At 42.2% G+C, this 18,533-nt stretch overlaps 1 protein-coding gene and 2 long non-coding RNA genes across 3 annotated transcripts in view; 2 read left to right on the top strand and 1 right to left on the bottom strand.

Annotated features, from left to right (window-relative positions):
* Window positions 1-5,669, top strand: part of LOC122642520 — a 23,475-nt gene extending 17,806 nt beyond the window's left edge. Inside the window, exon 4 of the long non-coding RNA XR_006330056.1 lies at window positions 5,081-5,669. This is a non-coding gene — a long non-coding RNA (uncharacterized LOC122642520). The remainder of the gene's footprint in view (window positions 1-5,080) is intronic.
* The window catches only part of LOC122642521, a 19,424-nt gene extending 9,706 nt beyond the window's left edge, over window positions 1-9,718 (bottom strand). Inside the window, exons 1-2 of the long non-coding RNA XR_006330057.1 lie at window positions 9,583-9,718; window positions 2,536-2,542 (exon numbers count right to left, since the gene is read on the bottom strand). This is a non-coding gene — a long non-coding RNA (uncharacterized LOC122642521). The remainder of the gene's footprint in view (window positions 1-2,535; window positions 2,543-9,582) is intronic.
* Window positions 9,595-17,985, top strand: LOC122642519 (BTB/POZ domain-containing protein At2g04740). Its single transcript, XM_043836023.1, has 5 exons — window positions 9,595-10,235; window positions 15,962-16,721; window positions 16,855-16,891; window positions 17,026-17,159; window positions 17,594-17,985. The coding sequence occupies exons 1-5, from the start codon at window positions 9,767-9,769 to the stop codon at window positions 17,928-17,930; spliced, it is 1,737 nt and encodes a 578-aa protein (XP_043691958.1). The 5' UTR covers window positions 9,595-9,766; the 3' UTR covers window positions 17,931-17,985.
* The last annotated feature ends 548 nt before the right edge of the window (window positions 17,986-18,533 follow it).

Raw genomic sequence — 18,533 nt, forward strand, 5'->3', positions numbered from 1 at the left:
TCTGGTTCCTCCTCAGTACTGTGAATGCTTCCTCTAGGTCGGTCAGGTGTTGGTTGGTGTGGATGCTTTTCACGAGCATGTCATCCACATATACCTCCATGTTGCGCCCGATTTGCTCCTCGAACATCTTGTTGACCATCCTCTGATAGGTGGCCCCTGCATTCTTTAACCCGAACGGCATGATGTTGTAGCAGTAGTTCTCTTTGTCCGTCCGAAATGCGGTGTAAGACTCATCATCCTCATACATGAGGATCTGGTTGTATCCGGAGTAGGTATCCATGAAACTCAGCATCTCATGGCCGACGGTGGCGTCGATCAGTAGGTTGATCCTGGGCAGTGGGTACTCATCTTTTGGGCATGCCTTGTTCAGGTCGGTATAGTCGACACACATCCTCCATTTCCCACTTGGCTTTGGTACCATGACCACGTTGGCGAGCCAGGTTGGGAACTTCTCCTTTCTGATGAATCCTGATCGGCTTAACTTCTCGACCTCCTCCTTGATTGCTGCTTGTCGATAAAGGGCGAAGTTACACCGCTTCTGTCGAACGGGCTTCCTGGTTGGGTCGACATGTAGTCGGTGTTCCGCTATGGAACGTGGTATTCCCGACATGTCGGAGGTCGACCGTGCGAAGACATCCATGTTCGCTTGGAGGAGGTGTCCAAGCCCTTCTTTCTGTTCCTTGCTTAGCAGCGAGCCGACCTGAACGACCTTGGAGGGGTCGTCCCGGCTGAGGGGCCATGGGATGAGGTCTTCCACTGGCCTTCCCCTTCTCTCTGTCAGTTCATCTCTCTGGTCACTGACCATGCTCTCTAGGCAGAGTGCCATTCCACGGGTGTTACCATTGTTCTTTTTCATGAAGGTGGCATAGCACTCCCTTGCTTTCTTCTGATCTCCTCGGACTTCGCCTACCCCATTCTCGGTGGGGAACTTCATCTTCAGGTGAAGTGGTGATATAACTCCTCTAAGGGCTGTCAGTGATGGTCGCCCTAAGAGGCCGTTGAAGGATACCACGGATTTGACTACCATGAAATTCACCATGATGGTTACTTGTTGAGGGTGTACCCCGAAGGTGATGGGTAGCTCTATGGTACCTCTGATGGAGGCGGTGGCACCTGAGAATCCATGGAGATAAGTGGGCTCTGGTTTGAGCTGGTCGTCCCCAAACCCGAACTGCCGATAGGCGTCCAAGGAGAGTACGTCAACGACGCACTGTGTCTATCGGTACCACGTGCATGTGCAGTCGGTTGGCTACCTCCACCTGTACTACCAGAGCATCTTCACGCGGGAAGTTTAGTCCTTCTAGGTCTTCATCCGAGAAGGAGATCACCGCCTCGGTCCTGGCTATCTTGCTTGGCTTCTCTGCCACTCCCACGAACCTGGCATAAGCTTTAGCTTTTCTGGTGGACTCTTGCCCCGATCCTCTAAGTATGGTGAGGATAGGAGGTCCCTTGGTGCCACTAGGTTCTGTTGCATCTCTCCGCTCTTCTGGGCGGTCTCTTTGTCGATCTGTTCTTCTTTCTTCTCATCTCGGTTCCACTCTGTCTCCGTCGCGACCTCTATCTCCTTGGTCTGAGAGGTTGTCACGTCTCCCCTTCACATACTTGTTCAAGCTTCCTGCTCTTACCAGTTGTTCTATCTCTCTCTTCAATTGATAGCACTCCTCTGTGTCGTGCCCATTCTCTTTGTGGAAGAGACAATATTTGTTAGGGTTTCGCTTCTCTGGTTCTGCTAGCATGGGTCGTGGCCAGTGGAGTAGGTCACGGTCCTGGATCTGCATGAGTATCTGGGACCTGGTGGTGTGAACTCAGGGGTGCTTGCCCTCTCACTTCTCTCTGGGCGGCGGACTGTCCTCTTAGATGGGCGGTCGCTCTTCTCTTGTCGACGCTCTATCCTCGACCTCTTACCCTCTTTGCGGTCATCAGGTGCTGACCTCTTGTTGTCCTGTGGCTTGGCTTCGATTATTTTCGTTCTAGCTTGTAGTACTTCGCCCATATTTGCAAACTCGTTGCACCGCTCGAGGAGCTCTTTCATAGTCCTGGTCTCATGACGTGTCAGGTCCTTGATCAGGTCCAGATCCCTGATGCCTCCTGCTAGGGCTGCATGTTGTGTCTGGTCATCCAAGTCTCGAACCTCCAGGGACTCCTTGGTGAACCTGGTAATGTATTCCCTAAGAGATTCCCCAGGGTTCTGCACCACATTCAGTAGATTGACGGTGGTTTTCTTCTACTTGACGCTGCTTTGGAAACGGGTGACGAACTGTTCGCATAGCTTTGCGAACGAGCATATAGATCTCGGTCGTAGCCTGGAGAACCATAATGTGGCTGCTCCCTTGAGGGATGCAGGGAATGCCCGACAGGAGACCACGTCCGACCCACCATACAGCGTCATCATGCCATTAAAGTAGTTGATGTGGTCATTAGGGTCAGTGGTACCACTGTAGAGTTCAAAGGTGGGTAGTCGAAACCTGGAAGGTAGCGTGGCTGACATGATCTCCATCGAGAATGGGTGTTGTCTGGGTATAGAATGTGCCTCACCTTTGGTCTGCTTCTTCAACCCTTCCAGCTTCTCATCCAGGTCGCGGAGTCTTTGATCGAGCTCCTCGTCCCGTGACTGTCCCTCAAGCCTGGCCGGACGTTCGTTGCCACCCCGTTCACGCTCTCTCCTGGATGTCCCCTCCCACGTTGAGTGTTGGCGGGATGGTGAATGGTCACGTCGTGATGACCCCTGTCGTGAAGTTGAGGGGCTTTCCTCTCTGTAGGTCTGGCTTCGTCGTGGTATGTGACCTTCTTCAAGTCGTCCGTCGAACACAGACCTCCGGACCGATCTCTGCGGGCTAGACACCCTCGCCCTGGGTGTTGGTGTCCTCCCACGTTCTGACCGTGGTGAGAGGTCTCTTGTTCTCCTGGGACGCTGGGAAGGCTCCCCCCGCTGCGGAGTGGGGGTTGCCTGTCGCGCAACTCTCTGATCTCACGCTCCTGGGAGATGATCTCCTAGGGTTCGGCTCTTGTCGAGGTACGGACTCCACCCTTGCTGATGGTGAAGTCCTTCGACGATGAGACGTCGCACACTGTGTCAAGTATTCTCGAAAGAGTTGTTGTTCATCTAGGATCTGTCGTTGTAGGTCGTTGATCTGACCCACAGTGGCTGGAGCATTGGGGTTAGGTATCACCTCCACCATCGCATCGTCTACCTCGTCATTATTGGGCTCGTCGACCACAAACTGGTCATTAAGGGGGATCTCTTCCTCCAGAGGGACATGGTCCTTGTCGTTGGCTTTGCGGTGAGAGCACTCTGGGGGTGGTGATCCATTCCTTGCTCCGTTGTTGTTGGTGGTAGTCTTCCTTCGTGCCATTGAATGAATATGGAAGCGAGCTAGTAGCTGTAATGGCTAGCGTCGTTCCCACAGACGGCGCCAATTTGTTGTGTCAAGAAATCGTCGAGCGGTCCTGCGAGTGCCATCACCTGCAAGTGGACCAAGGGGTCAACAGAGAGAACCGGTGTGGTTCCGGCCTAGGGCTTTCCGATGCCAAAGTTAGATCTCCTGGCGCAAATAGATGAATAGTGATTAGTCAGTATGAGTTTTGATCTCCCCTGATGGGGTTGTGTACCTTGCCTTTTATAGTAGTGTATGGCGGTGTGGAGAGTCCCAGTTTGATGGCGATTGTGCCGTTGAGTGGATAGAGGCCCTGGGTAACGGGGTTCTATCCTGATTGACCATCTCCCTGCGGGAGGGAGTGTCCTAGTGGTATCAAGATCCTTGGTGGATAGATACCCGTGTGTGGTGATAACGTCATTGGTGCTTGAATCCGTCTGGGTGACGTGACTTCTAAGCGGTGGCCTAGAGTCCTGGTGGTGACATGAGTCTGTAGCGATACGATCGGGTCATAGGTGAGTAGCCCCCACCTCACGTCTGTGCCCATGATGCTGTGCCTTGGTGCAGGCCGCGCCTGGGTGAGGCAGCGCCTGGGTGTGTGGCCGCGCCTGGGTGAGAGGCCGCCAGGGTGTGGCCGCGCCTGGGTGTGGCCGCGCCTAGGTGAGGCAGTGCCTGGGTGCTGGGACCCCGGTTCGTTCCCCTTGGTTTTGGAGCGGGTCGCCCTGTGACACGTGGTGGCCGTTGATTGGCCCGGTGAATATTGGAGGTATCATGACCATTGATTTGTCATAGTTGCAGCTTCAACTGTTCAAAGAGAGGAAACCCAAGCTGCATATATATTTGGGGATCATCTCGTAAATCAAATTAGTTAAGATAATAGGACTGAAGTTCCACTCAAAATCTAATTCTACTTGTGTATCATACAAGAGGCCATTTTGAACCCAATGGCGTATCCATCTGAAAAGTCAAAAAACTCTTAGAGAATGGACACACCGTCCATGACTGTAGTGTTCTCCAGAGAAGAAGAAAGAAGAATGAAGAAAGAAAGAGAAACTAAGGTAGGGAGAGAAGGGGAAGAGTGAGAGAGGAGAGAGATTGGGTTAGGTTAGTGCTGGAGGTTGGGGGTTGGGTTAAGATTGGATATTCTCATGACCGTTGGATTGAAAAATACCACATATCATGATTTTATGGGGATAATTGACCGAAATTGTAAAATTAGGAGTTGAGGGGATAAAAATCCTTTTTAGTACTCCCTTTCACAATACTCTTAGATACCTTTCCCTACCATGTGATTTGATAAATAAAAGAAATAAAAATAGAGAGGAACCAATTCATTCAATGTGACGTGGCTAATCTTTATCTGGCTAGCCATCTGATCAGGATTAGAAAAAACAAAAAAAAGCTAATCTTGATCAGACGGCTAGCCAGATAACCGACTTTATCATATAGATAGTTCGCAAATGTCATCGTCATAATCTCAAGTAACTCGGAAGGGAGAGCTCAAGAGAGAAGAAAGAGAGCGATCGGGTTTGTTTATTCATGCCTAGGGTTTTAGTTTTTGAGTTATAGAGTTTCAATTTCAAACTCTGTTCCTGAATCTTGAATCCTAATATGAATCAATTTTGTTATGTCTCCATTACCAGTCGGTAATTGATATCCTAATCTGTTTACTGACTCTTCCATTGAATTCGCAGTTCCCGTGGGAGCAACAAGTGAAGATTTAGGGTTTTTTGACGATTTAAAATCCTTATCCTAGGGTTTTGTAACCTCTGTTTTTTTTGTGAGAACGATTCTGAGAAGGAAACATGGCATCCATAGACGAGGAAGAGAGGGAGAAGATAGAGCAACAACTCGCGTCCCTCACGAAGCAGTGTATGAACACAGAATTAGACGCTGACTACATTCGTACTATGATTTTACCTGAGTTCTTTCCTAATTTCTGGGTTAGATCGATGGCACTGGATCCCAGAAACTATAGGCAACTGCTAGATACAACTGTGGAGATTGCAAACAAAGTTGGTGCTGCTGATATAATAGGGAGATTATTTGAGGATCTTAAAGATGAGAGTGAACCATATAGGCGGATGGTAATGGAGACAATTGGGAAGGTTCTTACGAACTTGGGTGCTTCTGATATTAATAATCGTTTGGAAGAGGAGCTTATGGATGGAAGCTTATATGCTTTACAACAGCAGACCAGTGATGAAGATAACGTTATGCTCAATGGGTTTGAGGCAGTGGTTAAGGCTCTTGGGCTTAGAGTGAAACCCTATCTTCCCGTGATATATGGTAGCATAGAGTTGCTCTTGACTACCAAGAGTGCGAAGGTGAGACAGCAAGCAGCAGATCTCAAATCTAGGATTGCCATTGTCATTAAGCAGTTTCCAGAGTAGCAATTGATTATGATCCTTGATGCAGATCTGAATTCCTTCCCGCAGGAGATTGAAGAGAAGAAGAGGCCAGCCTAGTTTGTCTAGTCTCTTTTGTGTTTAGTTGTTTTTTGTTCTTCTTGGTTGAACTCTAGTTTCTCTTTGTTAAATCTCTTTTGTGTTTAGTTGTTTTTTGTTCACCTTTGTTGAACCGATGGTCCAAATTTAACTATGATTCAATTTAGGGAGAATGTTCTCTGTGCTTACGCCGCGCCCAGGCACATGGGCAGCCTGTGAAGGGGGCAGGGTGGTCATTGCGCCTATCCCCATGTTCATGGGTGCAGCCTGCACTGCAGCACAGAGAACAGCGCCCCTTCAATTTATATGTCTCTTTCTTTATTAGGGAAAGAATTTTCTGTCAAGGAATGTGGCCCCTGCCTCAACGTGGGGCCAATGGGAGTGCACCTTGAGGCATTTATAGGGGCATCAACAGGGGTAGGATTTTGAACTTTCATGGGTGGGGGGCAGTCATCTATAGGGCCATCGACAGGGGTAGGATTTTGAACTTTCATGGGTGAGGGGCAGTCATTTCTCCTCGTCCGGTATCTCGAATAAAGTTCTTTTGCTCTCTTTGTTTTAATATTGGGGCTATCACCTAATTAGACTTTAAAAGATGTTTTGTAATGTGGATATGACTAGGGATCGGCTCTAGAGGACAATACTCTCGATTGATGGGTATGAACCATGGGTAAAAAAGTTGCAAACAACCGCTAGCTTGGTTGGTTGGTGGCTTGTCAGTTGAGTGGATGCCCCCAGGAGGTCAAGGGATAGATTGGATTGCGTATTGTGCCAAAAATATACCCTCTCTCCCCCCTAGTTGTAGATAGCCTTCCCCATTAGCTTATCCCAATATTATCTTATGGTGAGAACACTTCTCTTACTTACCCCTATTATGGTTGTTCTTCCTTCTTATTTTCCATTGATCAAGTAAGTCATCCTTTGTTTTCCACAATTCATATTTTGATGAAGGATGTCATATACAAGTGTTTTTTTACACCTTAACTTGCTAAGGAGATCTGAACAACAGAGCATCCTCAACTTTTGAAGAGTTATTCATCACCTTAGACAAGGCCTTCGACTAGAAATTCTTGTTGATCAGACCAAATCGGAACCGATGCACCCTTGTTGGATCGATCATGTTTTGGACTCACTCATTCTCACACCGAAATCGGTCCAAACCAACTGATTACCACCTATACTTTAGAACAGGAACTGATTTGAATTTGGTCTAATTGGACCATCTGAATTTTTTTTTTTTTTTTTTGACAAAAGTGTAATCACACAATCCACACATCAATTCCAAAAGGTTAACTGAACATTTAGGACCGTGGAATGGTGGATATATACACTACACGCATGCACCCGATGTGGGACTAAACCCACACAGCTACGCACCCGGCGCAACTTTGGTTTTTTTTTTGATGAAAATGTAATCAGACAAACCACACACCAATCCCAAAAGGTTAACCGACTTCGGACCATCTGATTTGATTATATGTCAGTTCTCTTTGATCTAAATTTCTATCTCTGGGATTCAGTTCTGTACTTCTGTTATTGGTACTGTTTAGCTTTCTAAACCAGTATTACATTAGAATTGAGCTACGGTCTATAGGGTCTATTCTACCCAACCTCCGGAAGGTCATCGATATGTATTGGAAGATCTATAACTCACTCTATATTTGAGTGCAGGATGCACTTGTGGCTGCTAACCCTGTACTGGAAGATGAGGAGAAAAACATATTTTGCAGGCCTGTGTTTATGATGAGGTGTTGATTGCCTTAACTGATGGAGGAGCCTATACACTATTCCTTGATGGCCAGATTGACATCTTGCTTCTACCTACTGTGATGCAACTGCACATTAAGCACAATAATAAGGAAACCTAGAGTCTGATCTATGCTAATGCTGCAGAATCACCCCCCAAGTTTATGATTTTTATTAATTTCTTTAATGCTAGGTGTTTAAAGGCTTTGCTACGGAGAAGAAGAAAGTGATTTTCACACACACCTTTGTTTTTTTAATTATTTAAATTTGACAAGGAATCTCAGCTTAATATTTTTCGATATTTGTTTCATTAGATGAAAATTATTTATAAATATGTTTTTCAATAGTTTACAGGGAAAAAACAATAGTTGTGGAATGCATCAATTTATAGATGAGGGAGAGTCTTCATCTTCAAAGCACGAAGTGTCTTCTTCCTATGCGGGTCCAACTATTACCACACAAGCACCAAATCCCACCACAAACTATCTGCAGGGATACACCCAGACAGCAATTGAAGGTTTTGAACAACTAAGAAGGGTATATGAGCAGCATTAAAAAAACGTTGGAGCATGTCCTTGAGAAAATAGACATCAACAAGTAAAGAAGTGTGGGAGGAGAGAAGCCTGACATATGACAAGGAACTGTATGACTTATAATGCAATGCTTTGGAATAGTAACAAATGATTGGGAAAAAAAAAAAAAACTTGATTTTAGAATTAGTGTAACTTAAAATGAGAATTTGAGCATTTTCATAGAATCATGGTCAATCAAACAATTTTTCAAGTAGATTTAGGATGAATCCAACTGACAGACTCAGGGTAACCAAACAAATTTTCAGAAAGATTCAGAATGAATCCAACTGATAGACTCAGGGTAATCAAACAGTTTTCCAAGATGATTCATCTCTCAGAATCGTAGTAACCAAACAGTTAATCTTTTAACACTACGATTCCACTGAATTAGATTCCAGCTTAATCATGTACAGAATTGAACCATATTCTAATAGACTTACACAACCAAACACACCCTTAGTGAACCAAAACCGGGTTAGGGGTTTAGGGATTGTGTATGGTTTATGAATTTTGAATCTAATAATTTACAACCATCAGATTTGAAGGATCCCACGTGTCGGGCCTGGGCTTGTGGGTAGCACGATGGCCACTCACACCCAGGCCATAGACGAGCCAGATCCGGGGTTTTATTGACAAAATTTTTGTATTGCCATTGGTGTAGTGTAGGAGATTCCTTCCATGTCGATAACTTGGTGAATCCTCTATTAAAATTAAGGGAAAAAGAACGTTGTCTCGTCGCATTCCCTTGCACCTGCACACAAGGAGGGGGTGAAAATGACAGTCACATCCCTCCTGTTGGATGTCCTGTGCGGCACCCTCATTGGTGGTCCCTACGCTAGTGCAGGGGACACATGACCATAACGCACAAACCCGCCAGACACAAGACCACGTGAAATTACCATCCCACTCCCTAAAATAAAAAATCTCATTCATGTTGATGCTTATGTGCGCTCTTCATCTGAGGCCACACATCCATGCAACAATCACTTGCCCAATAATTAATGGGAAAAATAACACTCCCTCGTCGCATGGCCTTAGATACAAGAGTGCGTAGAATTACCTATCCACCCTCTTGAAAAAAAAATTTTCATCCATGGTTCCATGATTTGTTCCAATTTTATCTGATATCTTAGAAGGTAAAATCTCATCTATGTTGATGTCTATGCGTGCCATTCTCATTGGCCACTGCACTGGTGCAGGGCTACACGACCGGATGGTGTTGTTCTTCCTTTAATTAATACATAAAATACTCAAAGGCCACGTGTACAAGCATGGTTTTCGTCGTTATAAGGAAACCCAACTGGTAGAATCTTATGATCCCATGCCAGTATGCCACACATTCAAAGAGTCCACCATATAAATATCATCTAAAACTAAAAGCTTATCTTTGTTGCACTTGCGCGACGTTCCCGCGCCTTTAATTCAGAGTTCAGACTGACAGACTCTTCGTAGCTTCGCCATTCTCTACTGTGAATAGCCCGCTCGGAAGATGCTTAGTTATATGAATTTCATCTTTCGTAAATGGCAAAAATCAAAACTCTAGTACGAGAAAACATGAATTTTGTTCGTAATAATCGTAATACGAAGGGTATCGAAACCCTAGAAAACGAACAGAGAATTTCTAAAGATGTCGGACCGACAACAATGGACCATCGATTCCGATCTGGACGGAATAGATCTTGATCCTGAAGACTTCAAAGCTTCAGTTCCTCTCAAAAAGGTTCCGACCGGCGATGTATTCGAAGCTTCCAGGGCTGGAGATGTCGAGAGGCTCCGTTACCTGCTCGAATCAGGGGTAAACGTAAATGCCAGAGATCAATGGGATTCTGTTGCTCTATACTACGCGTGCTTGGCCGGCCACCTCGATGCAGCTCGGATGCTTCTAGAAAGCGGTGCGATATGCTCCGAGCACACGTTCGATGGCGATCGATGTCATTATGCTTCTTTGAACCTTAAAGTCAGGAAATTGCTCAAGGCTTTTGAAGCTCGGCCGCCTCCGTTGGGGCCGTTGCAGGCTGCTTTGAGAGAGACATTCCTTGGGTCCAGAGCCAATCGAACTTACTTCGAACAGTCGGATAATCTTACCCATTTCCATGGTCTGTTAATCAACTTCCAATTTTGTGTTTATTTTTTTTTTCTTTAGTTGTTTTTTGGGCTTGATTGGATTGGAGCTGTTTGACCTGTTTCCTCTGAATTGAAGGAACAATCAATGGGTACCCGTTTACTTTAATGGTATAGAACTCAAACCTTACTTCTCTCCCTGAAACAAACGAGAAACTGTAAAATTTCGGGATGTGCTTGTAGCCATCCAACCACATCACTCATTAATATTAATTGAAGATACCAATTAATTAACTGAAATGGAGAGATCGAGCATTTTGGTCACTTCTCCAAGAGGAGAGAAAATTTGGAGAGGAGTTTTCTGGTTAAAATCTGCACTAGATTAGAACTTACGGGGACAATGGTTTAATACAATTGAAGAGGGGGAAATGATATCTCATGTCAAAGGGTTTATTGTGAATTCAATGCTGTTCATCTTTTTCTGTGGATATTACTCTCCTGAGGCATATGCTTTCCTTTTAAGAGTGGTCACTTATTGAAAAAGATTAAATAGGTTGCTGCCACTACCCAAGACTTTGTCATTTAGGCATGAAACTTATGTACAAAACCCAGATTCTCATGGTCTTCCTTCCATTGAAGACCATCAATGCCACATTGTAGGCCAAAATGAGATTCACTCTGACTTTTAAGCTCGTAGCAATCCAAACTAGGCTAAGGATACGAATGTATGGGGAAAGAATGTTATATTTCAGCACCATCCAAAAACCTAAGAATAGGAATGTAGGATCAGTGGCAACACCCAAGAGGGGGGGGGGGGAGGTTTGAATTGGATGATGGATTTTTCTTGTAAAATATAAATCAAACAATTATAATAACAGTGCAAAAACAATTATTAAATAAAAAGTAGAGAGTACAAGTGAGAAATAAAGATAGAGGCAATGAGTGCACAGCCGATTTAGAGTGGTTCAGATCCAACTGATCCTACATCCATTACCCGGGTCACACAGACCAATGATTTCTTTCACTATCAACGATCCCTTTCCAAATGGCAGTAATCAAGCCTTACACATCTCAATCACAGTCCTTCGAATTGAGCACCCGGATAACACATACCAAATATTTCTTCACCTCTCAATCAAAGTCCTTCGGATTGAGCACCCAGGTCACACAAACCAAGGATTTCTTCACCTCTCAATCATAGTCCTTCGGATTGAGTACCCGGGTCACATAGACCAATGACTCTTTCTCAACAGTGAACACATCCACAAACATGTACATGGAGTACAAACAACCAAATGGCTTCTTCCTCAAGCCTGAAAACTGAACCAATTAAGCTCACAATTATTCACACAAGTTTACTTCTTGATAGCCCTTCTCAAGAAGATATTTTTCGTGTAGGTTCAGTATTTTTATTTTCAAATGACTTAGGCTTTATATAGGCAACAAACTAGCTGTTAGAGTCAACAAACTAGCTTGTAGAGTCGAGCATGGTTTTTCCCAACTATTGGAAGTATTCAAACCATTTTAGTTTCCTGAAAATCATGTTTGTTTATCAAGTTAAACTAGCTGTTGGAGGTCCTCAATATTAATGAAGATGTTAGAGTTCCCACATAGTTGGTTAGAGTCCAAGTGGTGCATTCAATGTGTTGAAAATATTCAACCTTGTATTAGCGCGGAACATTAAATGCTTTCCGCATGGAAGTGCACGCGACTTCCATGGAAACTTGTGGAATAGGGAATCCGAAACCTTAGTCTCTATTAGGATGGAAGATAGATTCGAAAGTCTGTCGGATCTTCCACGGACACTCAATAATAAGCGTGATAGTTCATCCGAGAGAACTTAGTCTAACTTTTTCTTTTCTCTTTAAGCACAGATGTTCGTCACCGACTCACAGAAGGCCATGAACAATAAACTTAGACATTTTTGTATGTCAAACCCCTAGTTTCTTGGGTCTGTTCATTTATGTTTTTTTTTGGTGACTTTTACTTGGGCTTTTTCATCGGATATCTTATAATAGGATTACAAGAATATAGAAATATAAAACCAATCCTAAATTTGAAAGATTCTTCAATTTTGATGTAACTTGAAGTTCTTGAATCTTTCTCCACACAGTTGTCTGTCAACAATAGTTCTTTCTCCAATTAACATACCGTCTCTTCCTTCAAGTGTTCCACCTCAAGTACTTGGGTTTCATCATTCTCTTAGCATATTAACAAATATGTTAGAACTCCCAAACACACATCATATAAGGTTTTCATATCCAAAACGCATTATGTACTTAGAACCGTCTAGGTTCAATAATATTTTTTTATTTTTTTTTAGTTTAAAACTTGGTATCTATAGTCTAGTTTGTGTGTGTGTGTGTGTGTGTGTGTGTGTGGAGTGTATTTCATCTGTTACTCATAGGTGCTGCTTGTCTTGTTGCTTTTATGTACTGTGCATTAGGATGCATCTAAAGGGTATTCAGTAGAAAAATTCGCCCTACTTTTCCTGCAGATTGGATCGAGGAAGTCGGGTCAAACTGGATAACAAGTTGAATTTAGATTGGTTACTTTTAATACATTTGTTGCTTGAAAGATATTTTCCTTGCTCCCAGTCTCCCACCTTCCTTGTTCTCCTCCTTATAATTGACAATCAAAACAATAACAATTCTGAGGGTATATTTTGAAATAAAAAATTTAGAACTTTTTCTTAGATCCTGAATTGAGATCATTTTGAAATTTCACCTGGAATCTGAAATAACTTTTAAAAAACCTTAATTTGATTTTAATGATATAGAAATTTATTTACTTCAAGTATGCATTAAAATTGTCATGTATACATTTTTCACATATTCCTGTGCCTTAGCTACTGTCTTTCAGAATCTTACTAGTAATCGCATAAATAAGACTGTAAAATACATTTAGTAATGCTTGTGACCTTATGTTTGGTTGCAGTAAATCAATGTAGTAGGGCATTGTATGGGTTCAACTGGAATCTTAAAACTGGTCTTGTATCATAAGAGGTTTCACATCAAAACTGTTTCTAGAACATGGTCTTTATTTAATTTTGGAACTTCATAAATGAGGGCATATCTGCCGGCATTTGCCTTTGTTACTGTATCCATCGAATGGTATCAGCCGGATGCTGGACTAGCTATCTTTCATCTTGAAGTGTTCTCATGGGGGAAGATATTCTTCACCATCTTGTTGAGAATAGCGTTATTAATGTGCAGTCACTTTGTGAAAGGCACATCTTTCTCACCTTGGTCGTTTTTGGTGTATGGGTTCAGGAAAAGAAATGAGTTATTGGGATCAAGAATTGGATTGATCCTGATTGATCTTGATCTGTATTATTCTAGATCTGTTCTGGGTCATCCTATTGAGGATCAGATAATCCTTAAGACCTTGGTTCTGGCACTCCACTTCAACCACACCAGTACCATTTAGCATTTGCACCTTTGGTAGCAATCTTGTTTACCAGGGGAGGGGTTGGGTAAGAGAGGGACGGAAGGAAACTATGATACCAAGGGGAAGTGAAATTTATGATATTTTATTAGATACTAATTACAATCTAGGATAATTTTTTATTAGATAGCAAAGTGATGCAGCTCAGTCTAGGGTTATGGCTTTTCTAAGGCTGAACCGCAAGAAATGATGGTGCTAGGTTAAAATTGATTGGGCGGTTTTTAGAACCAATTAGAGGAAGAATAAGAAATCAGGTGCTGTTTTGTGTTAGTTTCATAAATCTCAAGAGGAAGAAGAAGATTGTATTGGCACTCTACGCAAACCATGTAGGAGATATTGAAAATATATAAATTACATTACCTTGCCGACCAAGAATCCAAAATTATGAAAATACATCTAAGACAGGAAATCTGTACAAGAATCCTAATCAAAGTGAAACTCAATCGATATGGCTTAATATTATGAGACTGTGAACTAACCTTGAAGAAATAAAAAAGAACAATGATAGAAATCGGAGAAGAGTAGCAGGGATTGATAGAAGAAAAGAAGGGGAATGGAGGAAATGCCTTCAATTGATGCTGAAACCTTAATCCTAATACAATTCAAACCATTACTTTAAAATAGTAGACTAGAAATAGCATATCAGACTCCTAAACTGACTATAAATTAAAGATGAAAAACAACTTCAGAAATTGTAATTTGGCTAGGACCAAACAAGCAATTAGACTCTCAAGCTTTTAATGGTTCAAGGAAAAGACGTAAAATTCATGCACCCCCATTGGACTAAATTTTTGTGCTTTATTATTGCGCCCATAACAACTAACAACATTAAAAACAAAATCCCATAACCATCTAACATCAAAACAGAAACTATTCTTGTGTGTGACTGTGTAACTGCGTCACAAAGACATTGTTTTCTTTGACTAGCCTTCTAGTCAACAAATTCTAATCAATTAGAGATTATTTTCTCATTGTTTTGCCTTTCTTTTTAAAAGTATTCTCTCTTTGCCTATCAAAAAAAATATTTACTGCAGTTTTCTTTAAGCTTGTTTGTTGGTGAAGGTGTTCCTCTTAATGTCATTGTATTGGGGTTTTAAGAGCTTGGTCAGTAGAGTATGGGATTTGACAAAAATTAGATTTTAGTGCTTGTGTTGCCATTTCTATGAGCTATCCCAGTGGAAATGAGAACAATTAGATTGGTTTTAAAAGATGAAATAAGACCTTGTGGGCATTGGAAATGGATTCTGCTAGTTTTCCACTTTCATTCTTAAAATTACTATTTCCCTCCACCCATCACTTGAAGAAATATATCTAACATTTTGAAGATTTCCACTATCATGAACTGCAACAAATTTTGAGGTTCGGATTGTACCTTTGAATGACAACAGGGTGAGATCAGTACTGATTGCAGTCACTTACACTTAGGAATTGAATCCAAAGTAAAAAATATTTAAATCATAGTATAGAGTTGTTGTAGGGTACTAGGTTTGGATAAAAACATTAGATCTTATATTCGTATGAATCTTTAGATTTTGAAAACTTACTTAAAGTGGCACTATAGCCGAAAGGTGTTTTTTTTTGACAGGTTTACTTTTAAGTTGTGCTGTAACTTCATTAACTGAATCACTTGTTCAGGAGGCCTCATTTAGGGTTTTCCCCCCCTTCTTCCCCCCCTCACTGGTTTGCTTCTTTGGTCTGTCACTTTCATATTGGACAAATTAGAGTTCTGTGGGGTTCTGTTATCTTTTCTGCTAAGACCCTATATATAATAAAGAGATTGCACTTGGTGTCTGAAGCTTTCCGAGCATGGAACTTTCATGGGGTTTGAAACCTCAAGGTATTTGGCTGTTGTATTGGGACTTGGGAGAAACTCTCTAACCAATTGAGCTACATGACTAATTTGTGTTGTAATTTCTTTCTTATTGGTGCATATGACCATTCAAGAATTACTTCTGCAGCTTTTTTGGCTAAAGTTCCTCATGTGTTGTTCCTTAACTTTTCATTCTGGCCTAGCTTTAACAAACAGGAGGAATTTGAAGTCTTGTACCACCATATGAATTTGAAATTAATTTGAAGTATCAAAATTGTGTTCCGGTTGGCACTTGGTCAACTTTTCACAAGGACGTTTCTTTGATAATTGTATGTTTAAGTGACAGTTTGTGTTTAGAAATTGACTCTTTATGAAATGATTTTGCTCTCCATCAACATTTTTCCTGTTTGTGGTATTTTTGATGTTCCCCTCAACCCCCCTCTTCTTTGTCAATACAAATCTGTTTACCGAGATACTGATATGGGACTATTGATAATTGAGCAGGTACTTTATCAAATGACACATCCACTTCATGTCAGTTTCCTCCCGATGTGGTGTTTTTTGTGCAAGGCAGGCCAATTGAAGCTCACAGAGTCATCTTAAGTGCTCGGTCAGCTTTCTATATGAAGAAATTTGAGTCAGATTGGAGAAACCGCAGGGAAGTGAGGTTCTCAAGTGGAAAGTTATCTTATCCTGCCCTATACAGCCTCTTCCATTTCTTCTATTCTGACAGACTTGAGGTTGCAGTGGATGACATGGAAGATCTCATACGAATTTGCAAAGTCTGCAAATGTGAAGAACTTCAGAAGGCTCTTGGGAAAGAGTTGATCCACCAAAAATATGCTGACTATAAATCACTGAGGGATGAGGATAATTCTCAGAAACGATTTATCTTACAGGGCCTGTCCCTTCCAGAGGAGGACCGGCTTCCTGCAGCCTTGTACCGAATTCTTCAATGTTCCCTTGCCAAGTCCCGTAGGGAAGAAAATCTGGAAAATGGTACTGAGGAACTAGTGTCTGGAGTTAGGGCATTGCTGATGAGTGATTTTGGAGATGATCTTGCAGATATTTGCATAAGGGTTGATGGCAAGATTTTCCGCTGCCATCAAGTGATATTAGCATCAAGGTCAGAATACTTCAAAGCAAGGTTGTCTCGTATGACTGAATTTCTTGAAGGGACCAATAGATTGCCGGGTGATACTCTTCCATGTCTTGAAGAACACGATTTAAGCACAGAGGCTTTTGAGAAGATGATAGAATATATGTAAGTTCCGTTGCCTAAAATGGAAACTGGAAAAAAAAATTGAAATACCTATTACCACTTTTTAGAATGGTAAACAGTTGACTTTGGTTAGAATGTGCTATCACTACTTAGTTCTGCTACTTAATGATTTCAGGTACACAGATGGTTTGAAGGATATAGATCCAAACCAGGTATGTTATTTTGTCGACACTGGGAATCTCTCTCTCTCTGAGTGTGAGTTTGTGTGGGTGTGGGTGCACATGTGCTTGCATGGATGTTAATCAGCTTGTGCTTGTGCTGTACTGTTTGCATTATGATTGTGTAGGCCGAAGAAATGTTTGATGCTGCTTCAAGATATCTATTATTTCCTCTGAAGCGTGCTGTAGCTGATGCATTGTTGCCACACCTTGAAATGGTCTCTCCTGCAGAACTGTGCCAATGGCTGATGCTATCAGATATGTATGGTGCTTTATTTTGCGTTTCTTGTTTTTTCCCCGTCCTTGATTGATAGTTGGAGTAACAGTAACCCTAGAATTTTTATCCTTCTGTGAGATAGTACAATTAAAGAGTATTTGTATTTGAGGAAGACTATAAATCAGATCTATGAACTTTAAAGTACACTGATAAGCTGTACATATGTCCCATCAACACATGAACCAAATCAATGGGTAAACACTTTGATCGAGCATAGCCCTTCAAATGTATAAGTGGCTTGTCTATTCAAATCCACTCAGTTGTAAAACAATCTCAATAAATACATTTTTCCTTGAGAAAATCTTTTACCCATCTAGCCAGCCACAGATTTGGTCAGTCTTTTTGAAGTCCTCTTCATTATTTTCAGAGGATCCATATACAAGCTCATTTTTCTCTCGTATCTTTTGGTCGTGTTGTAGGTATTCTGTTCTAAAGATAAGGGAATACTGCCTCGATATTATTTCTTGCAACTTCGAGACATTTGCTGATACACGTGAGTTCCGGGCAATGCTATTGGAACTTCCCCCACCCTCTGGAGATTCTTCACTTCGCACCACCCTTCCAAGCGCTCCAGGAGCTGGTGTGAACACTGACCAAGGAAATATTCTTGATGACCTGCGGGAGAAGTGGCTCGAGGCTGAAGCTGCTGAGCTTGACAAGAGAGATGAGAGTGCCGCCTTATTTGACCAGCGGCTGGAGATGCTTATTCTTGTGGCACAACAAGAAAATACTGGAAATGACACTGATGATCCTTAAACTGCAACAGAGTGTAAGCCATTCTCTACACTTGACTACAGGAATAGGAAGCTGGGAAAAAAATTAATTGTTCATTTTATTTATCGGGTTATACATATATAAAAATTGGGTATAGTAATCTGTTGAAATCCTTTTGAGTGAATCACATTTTCTTGTGGCTGATTTATTTTGTGATGGTGTTCTTTTGAGTACATTGATTCACTTGTGATTTCTTAATATCCTTCACCGAAAGGTTGAGATGGATACAAGTACCAATTGTACGTCTTTAAGATTTAAGATTTACTGAACTTTTGGGACGATTATTCAGTCATTCTTGGACTCCAATTCCTATTGTTTTAGGGAATTGAAGCATGAAAACAAGGATGCAATTTGCGTGAGAGCCATGTATCCGCAATAATAACGTAAGAGGAATTTCTGGCGGAGGTGTTTTCACTATGGACATAAGGAATCGGGAGTGGATTGGCTTAATCTTCCAATTCGATTGTAATCAGCAGTGTTCGATCCCAATTCCGGCTGATCCAAGTCGGTCGATCCAGTATACTTTTCTAGGGTTCAGAATTGTTCCTATAGATTCCGGCTGGATCGGAATCAGCGGAGGCTGAT

This window comes from Telopea speciosissima, chromosome 10 (assembly GCF_018873765.1).
Source record: "Telopea speciosissima isolate NSW1024214 ecotype Mountain lineage chromosome 10, Tspe_v1, whole genome shotgun sequence".
In the NCBI taxonomy this organism is placed as follows: domain Eukaryota; kingdom Viridiplantae; phylum Streptophyta; class Magnoliopsida; order Proteales; family Proteaceae; genus Telopea; species Telopea speciosissima.